Genomic DNA, 18,774 nt, shown 5'->3' with positions numbered 1-18,774 from the left:
TGGCGAATAAAATAAAACAGCAAAAAAACCTGGATGCGAGGCATCAACCTGATGCAAAAACGTTCACCGTGAGCACAAAATTAAACTAAGTTTAACAAATAATAAAGTCTCGCAATTCACATAATTAACATAACAATTCATTATATATCCACACTGCTAAAAGTGATGTCCAATCTTTAAGACTACATTAGAAAACCGCTGTCATATAGCTGGAATATCGCTGAGTGCGGCGCTAAACAACAAACTCGCTATTATTGCTTTAATAGTGACTGAAGCGTACCTAAAATATAGTTCCACCTGTCTGATTGGCATTCTAGAAGTTGACAAGTAACAAAGAAAACTATGGATGACAACTTCTGTTTTTTGTAGATATGTAGTTTTAATGTATGTTCTTAGAATCTTACACTGTTATCCAGCTTGATCAAGCTATAAGAATCTTCATCGAAAAGTTACCAAATGCTATAAAATCAGAAGTTGTTATGCCTAAAGTTTTACGTTTTCTTAATATAGCACCACCTGAAACTCTTTTTAAGACATTGATTTTCGGTATCTTAGACATTTTTGTTGCCATGTTTCTTTGTAATCACTGTCAGTAGCACTAAGCTGACCTATTGTATTTCCATACCGGTATTTGTCCATAAATCATTCCAACTGAATGAACTGATACTGTTTTTATCTGTTGACTCTTTTGTGCCTAGATAATAGTTATATGTATATAGAGCAAAAGGATCACATTATACACTTTCACATGCTGCCCAGTTGATATTGTCTTGTTTATCCTTATTTAAGACCATCATTTTGTTTTTTCTCCCCCGAACAGCTGTTGACCTCGTGATCAGGTTCCCCTTGAACTTTGACATCTGGGCTCCTCCTCGCAAAGTGGGTGTCTTAGGGAATCAGTAATTTACTAGAGTTATTGTAAGACTGAAACAGTGCGTGTTGTAATTTCATGAATGTATTGACTTCGCACAACAATTTAATGAGTTACTACCACTGGTATATCAGCACATATCCTATTGTTTTGGACAATGATATATATGTGCAGTAACAACCACTGATCTTAATCACTAATACTCATATAGCATCACAATGTCACCTTATTATTCCTTTTCCAAAAGCCGACATCCTCATTCTTTACTTCCGTCTTCTGTAACTTTCCACATGTCCTCCTCTCCCTCCCTGTCAGCATCGTCCTGGGAGATACATGACCATCCTTGACCCCCTGTCAGAGCTGCCCACCCCTCCCACCCCTCTCACTGCCCCTCTCTCTACCTCCGTCCTCCGTGATGCCCCTCACTTTGTCGATATCAACCTCGATGACGACACCCCAACCCAGTCCCCAGTTCAAGTCCTCCTGTCACGTGTGTCTGGGTTCTTGAGGAGAGTGTTCCGTGTCAAGATGGACGCTTAGAGTGACATCTTGCTACCTCTTGGAAGTTGTGCCATGTGACAATTACCTTGGAACTTTTGAATATGTTTTAAATACAAGATCCATACATGTAGTGCAGCCTGGGTTGCTAAAGACCTATTCTACACCGGATCTTCATGGGACAGCTCTATACATGTAGTGGACCTGTGAAGATCTGGGATAGAATAGGTATTCAGCAACCCATGCTTGCCGTAAAAGGTGGCTATGATTGTCGTAAGAGGCGACTAATGGGATCGGGTGGTCAGGCTCGCTGACTTGGTTGATGCATGTCATCATATCCCAATTGCATGGATCGATGCTCATGATGTCAATTACTGGATTGTCTGGTCCAGACTCAATTATTTACAGACAGCCGTCATATAGCTGGAATATTACTGAGTGTGGCGTTAAACAACAAACAAACAAACATGTAGTGCTTTTGGCAGTTTTGAATGTTTCGAACGTTTCAGACATTTTATCTTTTGGCATTTCTTGGCAATGAACGCCATTTATATTATACATATAAAAAAAGGAATAACTTGTGTTGTACATTTTGGCTCTTTCGGAAAATATCCTTTCAGTACTAACTATTAAAGACTGTCTCAATTTTCTAGCTCCTTTGTTTGTTTTTTTGTTTTATCCCACATGACTTTACTCAGACATCATGAAAAACATGGTTTGGATATGATGCACCAGGTCTGACTGGCCATATCATTGTCTTACTCTAATGAAGGTAAAAAACACAAACCTACAGGTAGAACTTGTTTTTATTGAGAATAACATTCGTCTTGACAATACAAAAGTGACCCACCATAAATCAATGAATGCCTTGAAGGTGATGTTTCCTTCCTTATAGCAACAGCAGCATGCTGCAAAATATCCAGCACACGTTGCCAGCTAGCTCAGTTTCTCCACTGCCAGATTCAAGGTCACAACATTATCCACTAGCTCGTGATGCCACCATCACTGTGGCCAAACGTGGCCAATCAACTAACTCGTGAGATCCTTATGCCTTGTATCACAAATAAAATTTGACTTAACTAATAAATACAAAGGGGACCTGTATTCATAAATAGTGTTTCTACACTGACACATTGGTCCTATATATATTTTACAAAATTTGTCAGTTTCCTTAAGATTATACAACACGTTCTTCATTAAACATACACATCTCGAATTAAAAACAAACAACTCTTATCCATATTTTCCTTTTCAATATGGTTTGACTAACAAATTGCAGAAGGATTTAATCATAATATTATCAGTTGTCTGGAAAATCCACAATGCATATAGTTCACTCATTAGTAATAGATAAAGCCCTTATAAACTAAACCATTCATTATCTTCACATATCACATACTAGTATGTGGAATGGTCAGGGTTGAACAGTGTCCACAGCACAACTAATAGTAATACACTCGCACACTTAAACAGAAGATATCCGGACACAAAAGATTACGTTTTAGACTGAAAACAATTAACAGTGTAAGCTCTGAATAAAATTAATCACAGTGTCTTAAAATCAATTTACTTTCTGAAACAATTTATCACAGTGTTCGAACTCAAGTTACAGTACTCAAAAACAATTCATGGCTGTGTCTAACTCAAATTACCAATTTGGTTGCTATTTCTAATGAGTTTCCAGAAAGACTTGACATGAAAGTTATTCTTAAAGCTGAATATGACAATCACATTCATACATATTGAGCATTGTCAAGCCTCACTGTTGATATTGCACTAAGAAAGCAGCTACACTGTTTACATTAACTAACAAGCTCACATCTGTTTTCCATAAACCCCATCTAATTAATATCCCTTTTGTACTAAATATTCAAAAGGAAAGCAGTAACGTTTCTTGAATCCATGCCATTGTCAAGTTCTATTAAACAACTCTGATAACTTGCCATTGCGCACAATTGAAAACAAGTAAACTAAAATAAAACAGCATGTATAACCGGGGTCATCAAAATCTCAATAAAAAGATTGAATCAACTTAACTATTCAGAATGGAATAGGATTTTCTATACAAATGCAAAAAATTAGAACGAGAAAAATATCACTCAGCACTATACGAAGGAAAAGGTCGAGGTACACCATTCAGAATTTGACTAAATACAAAATTGAATATTTACAAAATGCAACAAAGTAAATCAATAGTGCTTTAATATTACCTTCTTTACAAATGCGAAAGTGCAATGAATGAATGAATGAGTTGATACGAAAGTGTTCTTACTTCTTAATAAAAAAATGCAAGAATATTTCTCCTGCCTTTATCCTACTAAGACGTGAATTAAACTTATCAAAAAGAATAAATGCCTTATCCAAAGAATAACAGCTTTGTGAAAAGATGTCCTTATTGAGATAGAACTATACTATGTTAAAGAAGTTAAAGAACACCCTATTGTTTTCATATGAAAAGATTAACTAGACTCATGAAAAAAATTGGGTGTTCTTTAACATCAATGAAATAGTATAGTTCCAAAACAAAACAGCAGCATGTCAAACATTAGCAAATGCATCTTATCCATATGATCTCTGATAACAAATTCTGTCTGATGCTACTATTCTCCCAGCATCGTCAAACAAATTGCAGTTGTACATCTCAACAAGCACAACATCAGTGACTTGCCACACATATTGATACTGACACTGACTCAGGTACATATGCATGTTTAGAATGACGGATTAGTAATGGAAAAATATATTTCAAAATAGTTTCTGATCTGCAGAATTTCCCTCCTTTTCAATGATGAAAAACACAATGAGGATATCGATGCATGATACAGGCAATATATATCTGTGGTACCAGATATTAATACAACCCAATCCATTTTGCTAGTTCTTTCAAACCATTTACTTCATCAGTGTTATGTTGAGTTGAGCAATTTGTTGGCAACAGCTAGAAGAGTCATTCAACATGTCATGAAAAAAAAACCTGAAAGAAAATCATACATTTTCATGCAATTTATTTCGAGACATATTTCCAAAACCATTTGGGTTGTTATAAGAATGAGTTACATATCACCTGCAACTGTTTCTAAAGCACAAAAACCAGAATCCGCCTGTCAGAGTTAAGAATTATCCTTGAAGCACCCAAGATGGTTAGCACATATTGATGGTTTGTACAAGTATTGATAATAAAATGAAAACAGGTACAAACAATTAAAAAAACTATCATAATACACTTGTGACATTAGCCATATGATGTCTTACTGTACATTAAGAAACTTTTTTGTACAAAACTCATGACTGCTACAGCAGGGTTAGAAACTAACAGTTTTAGCCCACTAGTCCTTATAATGATAACATAGCAAAACCCTTAAAATTGGCCAATTTCTACTAGTCCTTATGATACCTTTACTGTTGGGCAGTTTGGTAAGGACTAGGGGACTAACACTGTACAGGGGAGAGAACTCTAACCATTCACGTGTTGTAGAATACATAAGTCTCATGTGCGTATATTTTGTGTACAATATATCAAGTCCTACAATTCAAGAGAAAAAACTGAAATCAATTAGGAGGTACTTCTACAATCACAAACTCAGAATATTTAGATGGAAAACTCTTGTGTAAGAAGTAATGGAAGTATGGGAGGATTCAGGTGTGGACATTGAAACACTCATGCCAAATGACAAAAGAATTTAGATCAATTAATTCCAAGTCCTACAAAAAGAACTTATGATATTATGAATGAACAATTGAGGCAGAATTACCTCCCTTACATCAAGATTGTCGTTTCCTTCTTTCCAAATTTAATTTTTCATTGGGCACCAAGTCACAGGATATAACCTATCATTCTGTTTCATCAACTGATTTCTGATATATATATCATTTATATCCCCACATCATCATGATCATCCAATGGCAATGTCTCATAAATACCGACTAAGTTTCATTTGGTTTCTAAATTCATTTCATGGTTTCTTCTACAGATTAACGACAATCCACTTCATATACTAGTTTACTGTACATCATAAATACTGTCTTGTAAAGTACAAAAAGAAAATATACAAGTTTATTTAAACATTTTAACACAATGCTTCTCTACATCATGCTTGCACATACAGGAATTGGGAAAACAGTAGCTGTATCAAGATATCAAAAATGTAAAATATCTAAAAATTCACAATTTTTTACAGAAAAAAACCAAGACTTGAATGTTATTGGCTATGTAAAGATGAGCAATGACAAAACACTGCCAAGTTGACATGACGCTGACGAGTGGACTAACGGACAGACACAAAATGAATGTTATCTATCGGATTCGGCACCTTATACACATGAATGATGACTGTGTTTCCAACACAGGTAAACAAATAACGTCATCACAGATCACATGACATGTCACATGATCAGAAGAGTTTGCATAGTCGTCTTCTATTTCGTTTCCGCTTGTCCTTTCCCTTCTTCTCTTTCTGAAAGAACAGAAGTTAACATTGAGGTCAAATACACTACCCTGAACAGACGCTTTATTTGGCTTTATGAAGGTGGCATGTAAATAATCAAGTCTGGTGGTGAGGTGAGGCGAAATGGGGTTTAACGTCGAGTCCAAGATTATTGCACTTATATTGCAACGTGCATGTACATGTGTGTGTTTGTGTCGCTGCTTGTACTAGTCTGGAATGATGCCGATTTATAGTGCTAGCTCACTGAGATACCATGCCACAGTTTAACATGAATACCCCCACTCAGACACGGTTTACTCACTCCGAGCCGACCAGTCCTTGTTTTAGCCCCTTAATGCCGCGCGCCAGACAGGGTAACAACATGTACCATCTTTTAACATCTTTTGGTATGATGTGGCCGGTGATCGAACCCGGACCTTCCACTCTCCGGGCGGACGCTTTACCACTAGACCATGGAGGCGGTCAATCAAGTCTGGACCCAAAAATCCAGTGATTGATGTGAGCAGCGATCAACTTTGCCAAGTGAGTCTTACACTGAGCCAACAGATCCTTTAAGTCACCTCTTTCAACCAGCATAGGTTGCAGACCGAGTATCCCAAAACTGAACGTGCAAAACAGATACATTTAAAAAACTAGAACAACCCGTGAATATCCAGGTAGAGAATAGGTCTTCAGCAACCAATGCATGACGTAAAAGGTAACTATGGTTGTCGTAAGGGGTGACTAACAGGATCGGGTGGTCAGGCTCGCTGACTTGGTTGACACATGTCACTGTATTCTAATTGCGTGGATCGATGCTCACGATGTCAATCACTGGATTGTATGGTCCAGACTCAATTATTTAAAGACAGCCGTCATACAACAAACAAACAATCACTAGAACCCGACCCTCTCTGAGTAAACAGGAACTTATGTTCTATATTTGAGGAAGAAACATTGAAAAGTCTCAAATTCTGCAAGAACAGACAACCCCTTCAACTGTGAACTACTTCATATCCTTTTATAAGTTCATATCCATTATTTCATAAACTAAATCTGAAACAAAATAAAGCCAGACCAACTCGTCTCGGACAGTGGGGTATTTTAAACACAAGGAGAGATAGGTACAGAGCTGTTAATTTTTTTTACTTAAGCCACATTGAACTGAAATTTCAATAGCACTGTCGACAGATATTTCCAACAGAGCAATCCATGGCCCCAGTTGCGACAAGTGTGTGGAAATATAAAAATTGTGAACTTGTCCCTGGACAAGTAAACAGCAATAAGTCACTTGTCCAGAGACAACAAGTCTATTCGTCCAGATTATTGACTCATAAGGGTGTTTTTTATCACAAAATCGGTCTGTCCAAGTTTTTTATCATAACATTGACAAAAGTTCTTCTACAGTTTGAGGTTGTCTGGGGGCAAGTGAAGCTGATTTTTGTACTTGTCCGAATTCTCACGTAACAATTTGGGCAAATCTGATCTTCCACACCCTTGTGACAGCTGATAAATGTATTAACCACAGCGGCCCACAGGGTCACGCCAACGGTGTCGGGGTGGGAAGTCGAAAATCTATTTACCAGTAGTACCGGAAAGGCGAATGGAGGGGTAAGGGCCTGGGGACCGGAAAGGCGAATGAAAAGATCAGTGATGTGTACCCTCGTTATGTATACAACGGACACTTATACATTGAGGACACTGGGGTGTTGTTAGACGGAAAAGTGAAGAAAGAGATAAAAAAAATTGAACTCAGAGAATGTGATTACTAACTTCCATTGAACTCGTGAGACGGAAAAATAAAGAAAGAGATAATCTACTAAAATTGTGTAAAATTGAACTCGGAGAATGTGATTACTAACTTCCATTGAACTCAGATTAAGTAATCTAGTAAAGAAACGATGAAGCTATAACAACACGCGGGAATCAGTTCATCTCTACTACTATATCTTGTATTGAGAAGATGCGACTTTAACGCAAAAGTTGTTTGAATTGTGAGTAGGATGTCTCTTTGTTCTGAAACCCAAGTATTCTTCAAATACATGCATGATATATGATATGTTATACTATACTTGTTATATATTGACTTTGTTGCCCAGATTAAATACTGTCCTCATTTCATTGGTGTTTTCTTTGTAATTAACAAGTACCGGGAAGGCGATCATCTGCCATAATAAGAATTTTTGTGATGACCGAGAAGGCGTATGTAATTTCTAACTCTGAGGGATTGATTTTCTCCTTCCCGGCCCATAACCACGCCAACAAATATGAGGCAGCTAAGAGGGCGGGGTGTGTTCCCCACTTTCTGAGCATACTTACATATTTCCTGATTTCTCTAACAAGTGTGTAAAATGCGTCATCAACACCCTGCCTTGTCTTGGCTGATGTTTCAACGTAAGGAATCCCATAGCTGTCGGCAACCTGCTTCGCATCTTTTGAATGGACTGTGCGTGTGGGTAGATCTACCTTATTTCCTACCACTGAAACATGAATAATCAGGTCATCATGGTAACAGGCAAGTCACAAAGATGATTGGTCAATGTTGAGGAGCAGGTTCAAATAGAGATATCCTGATGTATATAATGAACTGACATATCTATATATCATCTGTCAGTTATAGTTAACAGATTGACATCTACAGCCACAAATATTTGAGTATCAGATCAAACATGGCAACGTGTTGTGTTACAGCCTTTCTTTCACAATCATCAATCAATCTAGAAACAAACTTTAGGTCAAACATGCTAATGGCAAAAATAAGGCACATTTCATCCATGTGAATTGAACTAACAAAATGCTTGGATGTTGTATATCATGAGATGAATGTGTAGAATCAGAATGTACTTACAAACCATGGGCACCTCGTCAGCATCCTTAACTCTCTTAATCTGAAAATATACAGGAGAAATAGATAATACGACTACCATCTTGTATACACTGTGATACATATCCCCATGCAGCTTTATCAATGCATATACCGTATTTGACGTAATAAGTACCCAGGGCGCTCTCAAAGTTATAGATAGGGGGCTCTTATTAGAATATTATTTTGGTGGAAAAAAAACAGTTGAAAGATAAATTTTGTGGTTTATGCTGACAGCCTGAAATGTTTATATACGGCCGATGTATTTTTCCAGAATTTAATTGCCCATTATTAAGGGTGCATAAATAGGTCTTGTGTACATTGATCAATCGGAAGGGGTGCTAATTGGGATTGTTCACTAGCCAATATATTAGCAAGTATCGCTGTGGGCGCTTATTACGTCGAATACGGTATCAAATGTGTTATTCAGTGTCTCAGTATGTTGTTTAACACAGCACTCAGCAATATTCCAGGTACATGATGGCAGTCTCTAAATAATTGAGTCTGGCCCAGACAATCAAGTGATCGTTATTGTGAACAACTATCTATCAGGGTACGATGACATGCTCTTAACCAAGTCACTGAGTCTGACCACCTGATACATTTGGTTTTCTGGGAATAATCTTCACTGGTCCAGTAACATAGATTCGAAGGCTGTGCACTGATGAGACACTACCTATTACACTTTGTGCTTACTGGGTCAAGCTACAGATACCTAAACCACAAAACTTTATCTTGATGAAGGACACTTGAAAATTTAATACATCATATATGGGAGATACATTGCCAGAAATTACACAATACTTACATTTCAGCTTTTAAATCGTTCCCTCAATATAGAATGATTATCAAAAATAGTTACAGCGATATCTTCAATCTAACTAACAGTTTGTATACCTGAATGATGAGAAGGTGGATGGAGAAAGGGAGGTAACTCTGACTGACCTGTTCTCTATACTGGTTGATATCTTCGAAAGACTTGGTATTGTTAACTGCAAACACACATAGAAACCCCTCCCCCGTCCGCATGTACTGGTCCCTCATGGCGCTGGAAGAAGAAGGCGATACACAATCAGTTTCTGCTTGAAGGAATGTACTCATTGGTCAAGCTCACCTTTCAGTTTTCCTTGAAAGTTTACATATTATTCTTTTGTTTGAGCATGATTTTGTTCTTGTTTTTAATAAAGTTGAGCCTTGATTTCATGTTTGGTGATCTTTCTGGAGGTTAAACGAGGTTTAACTGCTTTTAGCAATATTCAAGCAGTATCATCATCATGGCGGGGGATACCAGAAATGGGTTTTCCACATTGTACCCATGTGGGGAAACCCGGGTCTTCGATGTGACGAGCGAACGCTTTAACCAACACACTACCCCACTGCCCCACTTGAGTACTGATAACTAGCAGATCAACATATTTGTGGGAGGTATTGAGTATTTGAACCCCCGAAATTTCATTTGGATCTAGCAGCATGATGTAAAGGCATTTCTGTGCATCAACTACACAAGAATGATGGTAACATTGTAAAATATGGAAGTTATATATAATGTGATACAAATGCAGCCATGACACCACTCCAAAATGCTGCTATATGATTGATGACATTAGGACTGAACACAGGATTCACAGAAGAAGAAAAAAATCAAAGCTGTTAAAAGTTGATAAATCAAACATAATGCAATATGGGGTTTCTATGTAAACCAGTTTGGTGATGCTCTAAGCCTTATTTCAGTAATGACATGGGGGGTGGGGGGTGGGGGGGGTGGGGCGTTTACCAAAAATGTGTTTACGACTCGAAGTTGGATCTGCTCTATCCGACATGGATACATGACACAGGATGAGACTTGTAAACCCTTGCTCACGAAAAAGGGACTAGCTGACAGAGGAGCAGCAAGTTTCATTTTGTCACCTGAGTTGATGACCTCGAATCAAGATGGCACACACATATCATGAGGACATAGGGACGAGGGACACATGGACCAGTGCACCGGTCACCTGGTACATTCCCTCCGCCACACTCCCTCCGCCACACTCCTTTACCTGTACTCCTCTTGACCTGCTGTGTCGAGAATATCCAGTAGACACGTCTCCCCATCAATCACAACCTGTTTACGGTACGAATCCTCTGGAAAACACAACATTACTTACATCAGGTTCCTGATGGGCTATTCTGTTTAGCGTATATTGTAAATATTAGACGAAGATTAACGTTAAACATCCATAAGAAATGCTGAGTAAATTACATGTGGACTGTTTACTCTTAATCTTGCCCAAATCTCATAAAAGTTGTACACAACTAGACCTAACAACAAGAAAACCAGCCAGTGTTCGGTATGTGCACAATACTAATTGCAGTAATGAGTTGAAAGGAGAACCAGTTGTCCCCATGTTCCGTTACAGACTGACAATTCACATTCACCTAGAGATCATTTCACATTTTAGATTCAACATTCCGCTATTCAAACGTTTTTTTTACTAAGCCAAAAAATTAATGACTTCTGACTGAAGGCCCCAAATTGTACTGTCTACCTCATTGGCCCCATTTACGTCAACTCTTTCCTGTAACAGCTCTGCCTATTATAACTTTTTAAAAGTCAAATATATCAATTCACATTTTTGTTTCTGTTGGCTTATTGAATAATTTACCTCACTCCTACACACTTTTTTCAAACTCTAAGTACAGTAAACTACATTTATAACGAACACACTTGTAGCGAAATGACGGATATAATGAACATATTTTGGGGTCCCAGCCATTTGCTGTATATGTGCGACATATATGCTTATAACGAACTACGGTTATAACAAACTAAAATTAGTAGTCCCTTTGAGTTCAATATAACCATAGTTTACTGCAGTATGTGAATACTATTCACATTTATTATTACTACTACTTGTCCAGTCAATAACATCACACTTGTTCACTGGTGATGTCAAGCCATTGTTCTCACTTTACTGTATGGCCGTCCTGATCAGCTTAATTAAAAATAAATCCTTTTTGAAGATTCTCAACACAGGTTACCATGGCTACAAACTAGGTTTGAAGCAAGATAAAGAACACACTATCAATAAAGGGGTTCCCCATCAGCAGCCAGCCAGGGAGATCCCCCCCCCCCCCCCCCCATACCCATCCGACAGCCACAGTGACTTACCTATAGTTGGATCATACTCTTCTACAAAGCTGTGGAGAGAGAAAATACACACATTAGAGATGGATACATACATCATTCGACACAGGAAACATATTGTCACTGGTAATCCACAGATTTGATATTCGTGAGTAGAGGTTCACTAGGGCTCACTAATACCCCCTACTTCATCTCAAGTTCAAAACATGAAAAACGCAACATTTTCTCAGAAATCCACTGGTCGAAATCCAACTTTGCACTGCACCACTCTTAGTGGTACAGAAACTGTATCCCCGAGTAGAAAAGAATCAATGAACAAGGATTTTTGTCATAGGTGGCACAAGTAAAATAATATTCGAAGTTCACAATATGAAAAAACATCATATTTTTTTACAGAAATCACACATATCAAAATCAAACTTTGCAATGCACCTCTTCTATTAGTATGGAAACTGTAGCCTAAATTTGAGAAGAATCAATGCAGTGGTTTTCATGTTATAGGTCACACAAATGTTTAAGTAAAGAAATTCTAAGTAAAAAAATGTAAAAATGCTGTATTTTTTCAGAAAATCCAAATATTGAAATCAATCTTTGCACCGCACCTCTCCTATAGGTATAACAAGTGTCTACGAAGTTTGAAAAGAATCTCTGTGGTAGTCTTCAAGTTATAGGTCACACACAAAAATGTCCTTGGAAGGACGGACGGAAGATGGATGGGCAGAAAGCCTTCGTATAACTATAATACTCCCACCCTTTTCGGTCAGGGTATAACTAAAAAAGTTACGGATCATAAATATGTATATTTTTTTGTAGTGAACAAGTACAAGATTTCATAAAGATATACCCCAAAATATTAATGATCCCTAACTTTTTTTGTTCCGTATATCATTATCATTTCATGTCCATTGAAACCCTGTTAATACAGACGAGAAGAATTGGGAATTTCGACATATCCTACTCAAAAGAAGTTAAAGAACACTGGATATTTCCATATGACTAATGTTAATCTCTCATAACATGACAGATAAACAATAATAAACAATGTCAAATTACCTCCTGAAGTATAAACAAGCATTTTTTTATTTTCAATGGCACCAAAAAAGCTGAATCTGCGCTTCTCTTTCTGTATTCACATTTCGGGATGTACCGTATTTCCTCTACTAGATGCCAGACCTCCAGTGCACACCAGCCTCTTATTAAAGATTGGTCATACACACTGTTCAAAGCCAGGCCTCTATTAGATGCCAGGTCTCAAATGCTGTGAGATGTTAGCGATAAATAATGACCGTTTCGTGCATATGTAACCTTTGTATGACTGTAGAATTTGGGTTTCATAAAGGTAGTGACTTGTCACTGTGTTCGCATTAAACAGAATAGATGCTGAGTCAATGGCTTGCACAAAATTAACAGACCCCTGGACGTCTAGTAGAGGAAATATGGTAGTTCCTAACTAAAGATGTGGAGCGAAAGCAATACTCACTGGTTCTGTATGAGCTGGATAGTCAAGGCACTCTTACCTACGCCTCCAGCTGAAACAAACACAACACACTGTCACCATAGTTCATACAGCCAGACATATACAAATAACTTACAATAAAAATTTCCTCATCCAAATTATGCTCATCCACCTAATACCCACATACCCCGGACCAAACTGGGCACATCTTGTTACGGACCCCATGACCAGCTGATCCCGACCCATCACTGCACAGTGAACTGATGTGCCCTAAGCAGTTGGTCAACCTGTGCCCCAGTAAAAGATAGCTGTAAGGCTAAAAAGAATAATTGTCTTGGTTCTCAGTCACTGCCCACATCATCATAAAGTTCATTGCTCGTTTTGTTTTGTTTCCATTTTCCAATTTTTTTTTGAGCATTGTGTTTAAGTATTAGGAGTTTTATATTTTTTTGAAAATGAATGTAAAAACAAAAGGTGTGGCAGACTTTATGATGATGCGGGTGGTGCCTGAGAACCAAGACTATTAATTTTTTAGCCTAAGAGTCGAAGGTGAAACACATGAGCACTTCAGTGATGCTGAGCCATGAATTCATGATCAGGACGAATTCATGTTCAGGACAAATTCATGATCAGGCGGAATTCATGATCAGGAAGAATTCATGATCAGGAAGAATTCATGATCAGGACGAATTCATGTTCAGGACAAATTCATTATCAGGCGAAATTCATGATCAGGAAGAATTCATGATCAGGAAGAATTCATGATCAGGAGGAATTCATGATCAGGATGAATTTATGATTAGGACGAATTCATGATCAGGACGAATCCAGGATTGGAGACTGAAACTAGGTGTACTTGCTGTTCTTGCAGAGAATTCCCTTCATGAACCATGTTTTCTTCCGCAGTAAGATTTTTACAATTCATGTTTGAACCATTATTGCTTGTATCGTTTTGTATCACTACAGGACCTGTCGATACGATATTTGTATCCTGGCACAGAGTATGGTGATGCTCTGAAAGTTCGAACTGTTTCACTCTTACTGGGGACCAATTCCTCCTGACCACTGCCACCGTGTCAGAAGGTCAAGGATAGTTTCAGACATGTATCATGTTTCAGCCTCTTTATTCTTTCAATACTGATGCAGTGGTACAAGTGTAAATTCCTTATCAAGAACTTCCTTGAAAAGGTCCCAGGCCCTCGTACAAAACATTGCATTGCAAGAAAAATGAAGTTGAACTCCATAAGTCAACTGTCTTCATGATACTACAGTTTCTAAACTGCCACATAAGGGTAATGTATATTACTCTACCTTTGATAGGGATATTTCTATCTTCCCATGAGTGAGTGAGTATGGTTTTACGCCGCTTTTAGCAATATTCCAGCAATATCAAGGCAGGGGATACAGAAATGGGCTTCATACATTGTACCCATGTCTGGAATCGAACCCAGGTCTTTGGCGTGACGAGCGAACGCTTTAACCACTAGGCTACCCGACCGCCCCGTATCTTACCATGATACACAAAACTGATTCTTATATGTCAAGTAGTAGCGAGACAACGGAAGCATTGGTTGCTTGCCATGTTTTACTTCTCGATACAAGTATCAATAACAGTCTCACACTAAGTGAAATATATCCATTCTTCCCTTAAACGTTCCCTTTAATAGCTGTTACACCAAACACAAATTAGTGGGGAAAATGTAAATATTTTCATCCATTGCACAATACTTGACACTGCCGACTGTAAATCATCAGTGTGACAGGTATTTGGCCATCCTGTCTATGAAAAAGATGGCACCACAGATATGAGTACATGCAACAAGTATCATGACACGTATCAGATCGTGTGCAGAGTATCGTGATGCTTATTGGGTCGTCCCAGCCTAAAGTCAAGTGCATATTTAAATAGAGTAGTGGATATACAGGCAGTATTCCCCTTAGTTGTTGGTGATCTCTAGCATGGTTTTTATATTATACTGTCAAAGAACATAGTACTCACCATGCTCACTGCATTGTTTTATGGTTATATCCTAGTTTTACATTATAACTGTCGACCCGTGAAGATCCGGGGTAGAATAGGTCTTCAGCAACCCATGCATGCCGTAAAAGGTAACTATGCTTGTCCTAAGAGGTATCTTACAGGATCGTGTGGTCAAACTAACTGACTTGGTTGATGCTTGTCATCTTATTCCAATTGCATGGATCGATGCTCATGATGTCAATCACTGGATAATGTGGTCCAGACTCGATCATTTACAGACTGCTGTCATAAAGCTGGAATATTGCTGAATGCGGCGTTAAACAACAAACAAGCAATCAAACTACACTGTGCAAGCAACATTACTTAGCTTGACATGTTTTGTTATCAAAATGTCCATCCTTGACAGGTTTTTATATATTGTAAGCGGATTACTCAAGCTAGTCACGACATGGCTGAAATACTGCTGACGTGAGTTGATGTTTTAACCGACTCATTATACATTGACAGATAAACTATATGGCATACTAGAGGTGTCATGATCATGATAATCCCACCATTCTCAGTAGGCCAAGTGTCACCTCAGTAAACAAGGTACCATATGCTGTTATTTAAACAATATACATGTAAATAAGTAGAATATTGTCGGAAGGAAACATCTGTCCTGTGTCATCCATACCACAGTCACTCACATCAAGTTACAAGTTGACACCGGCTGCAGCATACTAGTCAACATTCACTGCCAGCAGACACACTTGTACTTGGAACAGGTTCAATATCAGCTGTTGTGTTGCACAAATACCCCCATCTTCCCGAGGCAAGATAGTTAACTGACTGTAAAAGTCCAGTTTCCACCCTTGCCGAACAAGGCTGCAATAATGGAGTAATAACTCGGCTGGACTAACGAGTCTATGCAGAGTCCAATCAAAATCACGAAACAAAATGGACATCCGGTTTGTAAACAACATGGATTACAACGTGTAGATTTTGGTCAGGATTTGCAAAAGTTGTGTTCTGTCAACTGGGCACTTCGCGAGGTAAGACCTGTTTAATTACAATATGTATTTGACCATCGATGAGATCAGCGTCGCCATTTTGTTTGCAGCAAATGCAAGTGATATGAGAGGTGGAATCTGATTGGTCAACAGGAGGGACATAAAGGACATGAACTGGTAATAGCCACTGGTAGCGCTACGATCGAGCCCAGAAATTCCAGCCTGGTTCGGCAAGGGTAGAAGCTGGAGTTTTACAGTCAGTTAATTCCCTTGCCTCAAGAAGACATAACACCCCTTAAAAACAACACTCAAGACTCACATAGTGAGTGAATGCAAAGATATTCTATAGTCAGTGAATGAATAGGCATGTGATCTGTCTGTTGTTGATGATAAATACAGTGTTTGTTGTTTAATAATAACCTCGGCAATATTCCAGCTATATGACAGCAGGTCAGTAAATAATCGAGTCTGGACCAGACAATCCAGTGATGGACATCATGAGCATTGACCTAGGCAATTGGGATGCGATGACATACAACAACCAAGTCAGCGAGCCTGACCACCCGATTCCATTAGTTGGTTCTTACCGCAAGCATGTGTTGCTGAAGAAAAATTCTAACCAAGATCTTCACGAGTCTTGTTGTGAGTGAATACATAGGCACCATGTAGTGAGTGAATGTTGTTTTATGCCACATACAGCAATAATGAACCAATATTTCCCAGCAACCTGTAAATAATGGAGTCTTAGCTGAGGGAATGCTGATGGCGTGTGTGAAAAGATTTCCTTGTTCAATCCAGGTTACAATATAACTGTCTTAACAACAACCACGGTGTGTCAATTTCTATTAAAGACAAATTACTTCCATGAAACAGTTGTCTAAGCATTTCAACTTCCTTGTTCTTTCAATTCCCCTTGTCAGTACAGAAGTTAGATAAACATGATGAAGCAAGCCTGACTCCATTGATACCACAGTTCCTCAAATGTCACTTAAATGCAAACCATTTTCATTGGCCGCTCTTGCAAAACATGCAGTTTTCTAACTGCAAAGAAACAGAATATAGTTTCATCCTGAAATACAAAAAGGTTCTAATAATCTGTCAATTAATGATTTTTGTGTACATGTCGTGACTACAGACATGTTAGAGAGCTGTCTGGTGTATTAAGATAGTCAATATGTTTCAGCTAGGTGTAGTGCGCTTGTCATGAGACATAATCAATACTATTGAAATTGGCCATCACGACGCAGTGGCCCCTCAGTGGCACAGATTGACTTACCCTGTACATATCATTGATTGTATTGCACATGTCGTACTTGAAGGTGAACAGACATCCAAGATATGAGTGTCAATACACGGGTATGACTGTCGGCATGCATGCTCAGAGAGACACTAACAGGAAACAAGGAGTGAGCACATGTGTTACTTGAAGGCGAACAGACATCCAAGATATGAGTGTCAATACACGGGTATGACTGTCGGCATGCATGCTCAGAGAGACACTAACAGGAAACAAGTAGTGAGCACATGTGTTACTTGAAGGTGAACAGACATCCAAGATATGAGTGTCAATACACGGGTATGACTGTCTGCATGCATGCTCAGGGAGACTCTTACAGGAAACAAGTAGTGAGTGAGGTTTGTTTTACGCCGTCTTTACATTACACTGTGTGTGGCACACAAGTAAAAAAACATGTCAAGCCGAGCAATGTTGCTTGCAGAGTGTAGTTTCATTGCTAGTTTGTTGTTTAACGCAGCACTAAGCACTATGACGACAGTCTGTAAATAATCGAGTCTGGACCTGACAATCCAGTGATCATGAGCATCGACCGACACATTTGGGATACGGTGACATGCATCAACCAAGTCAGCGAGTCTGACCACCCGATCCCGTTAGTCGCTAAGCATAGTCACCTTTTACGGCAAGCATGCGTTGCTGAAGACCTATTCTTCCCCGGATCTCCAAGGGTCATGTTGTTTGATGGGCAACATCATTTGGTGTCTTGGCTCCAGAGAGTCTCCAGGGCTTCGGTTGGTTGGTTTGTTGTTTAACGCCGTACTCAGCAATATTCCACCTACATGACGGCAGGCTGTAAATAATCGAGTCTGGACCAGACAATCCAGTGATTAAAATCATGAGCATCGATCGACGCAATTGGGATCGATGACATGTTTCAACCAGGTCAGTCAGGGCTTCCGTCCTGCCCCACACTAAAGCACACGCAGCACACATGGTGTCACTTTAAGAAATGGACTTTGTTCAAAATGTGAATGGGTACTCGGTACAGTTCATCTTTTAGCAACTCACGGACAGTTTGAGTTGTACACTCCCCAGGAGTTGAGAATGAAACTGGAGTGCACACTGATCTACGGACCAGGGTAACGTAGCACTCTGAGCATGTCTTAAAGGCTGGATTTGGCACATGCACATTAATAAAATTATGAGTTCTCTGTTTGCTAAACCAATCATGTCGGTCTCACATGGCTACTGTCTCGACAGTTCACATAAGTATGCATTCTGTGAAATAAAATACAATAGTTTTCAGTTTTGATTTTTTTGGCTTT

The 18,774-nt window shown here is 38.7% G+C and overlaps 1 protein-coding gene across 1 annotated transcript in view; it reads right to left on the bottom strand.

The window, feature by feature from the left end:
- Positions 1 to 2,165: 2,165 nt before the first annotated feature.
- Positions 2,166 to 18,774, bottom strand: part of LOC139462396 (GTPase KRas-like) — a 44,752-nt gene continuing 28,143 nt past the window's right edge. The window contains exons 2-8 of the mRNA XM_071244080.1: positions 13,264 to 13,312; positions 11,808 to 11,836; positions 10,696 to 10,780; positions 9,602 to 9,704; positions 8,642 to 8,681; positions 8,113 to 8,273; positions 2,166 to 5,823 (exon numbers count right to left, since the gene is read on the bottom strand). Of these exons, the coding sequence (XP_071100181.1) occupies positions 5,761 to 5,823; positions 8,113 to 8,273; positions 8,642 to 8,681; positions 9,602 to 9,704; positions 10,696 to 10,780; positions 11,808 to 11,836; positions 13,264 to 13,312 (530 nt within the window). The 3' untranslated portion in view covers positions 2,166 to 5,760. The remainder of the gene's footprint in view (positions 5,824 to 8,112; positions 8,274 to 8,641; positions 8,682 to 9,601; positions 9,705 to 10,695; positions 10,781 to 11,807; positions 11,837 to 13,263; positions 13,313 to 18,774) is intronic.

Source organism: Haliotis cracherodii, unplaced genomic scaffold, assembly GCF_022045235.1.
Source record: "Haliotis cracherodii isolate W230 unplaced genomic scaffold, xgHalCrac1.p SCAF_15, whole genome shotgun sequence".
NCBI classification, from domain to species: Eukaryota; Metazoa; Mollusca; class Gastropoda; order Lepetellida; family Haliotidae; genus Haliotis; species Haliotis cracherodii.
Note: the sequence above shows the minus strand (reverse complement) of the source record. Positions and strands in the feature narration are given on the sequence as shown.